We start from the raw sequence: 2,500 nt of genomic DNA, 5'->3' as shown, positions 1-2,500 counted from the left end.
CGCAAATTGTCTTCCCATCAATCTAAGGACACTATTGGTTGAAAAAAGTTAGAACTTAGAGCAGCCCTTTTCATGAGGTTAAAACACAAATGAAGGTTTACCAAAATATGTCACAATAATTTAAATAAAGATAAATTCAAGTTTTTTTTCTTACAAATGTAAAAACTTTATTTGGCGTAAACAAAGACATTGTTTAAACGGCTAATGGCGAACAGTCCCTGATGCTGCCGCGGCAACAAACAAAGCAAAGCAGTAAAAAACTCATTCAAAAAATATTTCCAGTTAATATTTCCAACCAATCAGATCAGTCGAAAAATGTTCCATCGTATTCGTACCGCGTTGTCTCAGTAGCCTTTTGATAAGAGAGTCGCAACATGTGTGTGTGTGTGTGTGTGTGTGTGTACTGTGTGTGTGTGTGTGTGTGTGTGTGTGTGTGTGTGTGTGTGTGTGTGTGTGTGTGTGCGTGTGTGTGTGTGTGTGTGTGTGTCTGTGTGTGTCTGTGTGTGTGTGTGTGTGTGTAACATGTCAGCGGCTCACACGTCACATTAAACAAATACACATTTCATTCTGACTTTGTCTCAGATCACACACACACACACACACACAAACACACACACACACACACACACACACACACACACACCTTAGATTCTTTACATCAACAGTACAATTAGAATAAAAATAAAAAACGATTTTCTTTTCAAATGAGAATAACATTTTTAAAACAACAGCTGAGGTTAAACTTCCCCCGTGTTCCAAATCACATCAAATACTTTTAACTGTCACTATTCTACTGAAGCGGCTGGTTCCAATACTGCAAACTGCCTTAGGATGGATAAGGACAGCTGGGTACTTTTGGCTTACTGCATTTGACACACACACACACAGACACACACACACACACACACACGCAGACACACACACACACACACACACACACGCACACGCACAAGTTTTGGGACATCCTAAATCTTCGTCTGGCGAAAGTATGGGGACTGGAACACAGGTAGTTTTTAGCTACAGGGTTGTTCAGTAGTTCTATTGAAATGCTTTGGACCAAAACACTGGTGTCTCCCTCTGTGTGTGTGTGTGTGTGTGTGTGTGTGTGTGTGTGTGTGTGTGTGTGTGTGTGTGTGTGTGTGTGTGTGTGTGTGTGTGTGTGTGTGTGTGTGTGTCTGTCTGTCTGTCTGTCTGTCTGTTCCTTTGGTTTCAGTCCAGCTGTCTGTCTGTCTGTCCCTTTGGTTTCAGTCTGTCTGTCTGTCTGTCTGTCTGTCCCTTTGGTTTCAGTCTGTCTGTCTGTCTGTCTGTCTGTCTGTCTGTCTGTCTGTCTGTCTGTCCCTTTGGTTTCAGTCTGTCTGTCTGTCTGTCTGTCCCTTTGGTTTCAGTCTGTCTGTCTGTCTGTCTGTCTGTCTGTCTGTCTGTCTGTCTGTCTGTCTGTCTGTCTGTCTGTGTTAATTTGGCTGCAACATGTTTTTGATCTGTTTGGAAGTGGCCTCGTCGTTCAGGTGTTTGGTCGTGTACCTGCGGGAAGGAAGAGCAGTTTAATATTCACTTCAAAAATATATTATTATTATATTTCTTTAAAAAGTTGCTCCGAGGAACCTTCAGTGTGTGTGTTAATTCTAGCGCCCCCTTTGGACAGAAGCGGTAGTGTTTTTACCACGCCAGCTGTTGTTCCTGGGTGAGCGTATACCCATGACAAAGGCATTAAGAAAAACTGTATAAAAATAGCATTCTTTGCACTGATGGTCTTGTTTTGCTGTTACATGTAATTTATGAACATCAGAGGAATAATGAGACTGTTTCAGAAATATTTAAAAAGTTCCTCGTAGCTACTTTAAATACTTTATTTTTGGACGTACACACACACACACACACACACACACACACACACACACACACACACACACACACACACACACACACACACACACACACACACACACACACACACACACACACACACACACACACACACACACACACACACACACACGACTGAAAAAAGTGAACACAAAAACAAAAGACAAAACAAAATAAACAGCTAACATGGCGTATACTCTACTTTACAGGTTTCTAAGGACATTGTTTAAACTAAAGGTAAATGTTAAGCAGAAAATAAAGAGTCAACGAGGTGTCATGTAGGTCCCTTCAGTACTGTTATATAGTCCAGGAAAGGCTGACATATCTGTTTAAACTATAGTAGTAAAAGTGTATAAAGTATAGAGTGTGTGTCTGTCTGTCTGCCTGTCTGTCTGTCTGTCTGTCTGTCTGTCTGTCTTAGTATAGTGTCTGTCTGTCTGTCTGTCTGTCTTAGTATAGTGTGTGTCTGCCTCTCTGTCTGTCTGTCTGCCTGCCTGTCTGTCTGTCTGTCTGTCTGTCTGTCTGCCTGTCTGCCTGTCTGCCTGTCTGCCTGCCTGCCTGTCTCCCTGTCTGTCTCCCTGTCTGCCTGTCTCCCTCTCTGCCTGCCTGCCTGTCTCCCTCTCTGCCTGTCTGGCTG

General features: G+C 42.6%; 1 protein-coding gene across 2 annotated transcripts in view; it reads right to left on the bottom strand.

Moving 5' to 3' along the window:
- Positions 1–2,500, bottom strand: part of LOC307271014 (CYFIP-related Rac1 interactor B-like) — a 132,510-nt gene that overhangs the window by 122,516 nt on the left and 7,494 nt on the right. Inside the window, exon 7 of one of the 2 annotated variants that reach the window (XM_080054900.1) lies at positions 1,411–1,521. In XM_080054900.1, the coding sequence (XP_079911026.1) occupies positions 1,452–1,521 (70 nt within the window). In that variant the 3' untranslated portion in view covers positions 1,411–1,451. Of the gene's footprint in view, positions 1–387; positions 1,522–2,500 lie in introns of those variants that run through there. The other variant, XM_080054899.1, reaches the window with a different exon arrangement.

This window comes from Ammodytes marinus, assembly GCF_949987685.1.
Source record: "Ammodytes marinus genome assembly, contig: scaffold_47, whole genome shotgun sequence".
Classification (NCBI taxonomy): Eukaryota; Metazoa; Chordata; class Actinopteri; order Uranoscopiformes; family Ammodytidae; genus Ammodytes; species Ammodytes marinus.
This window is presented reverse-complemented; position numbering and strand designations above follow the sequence as displayed.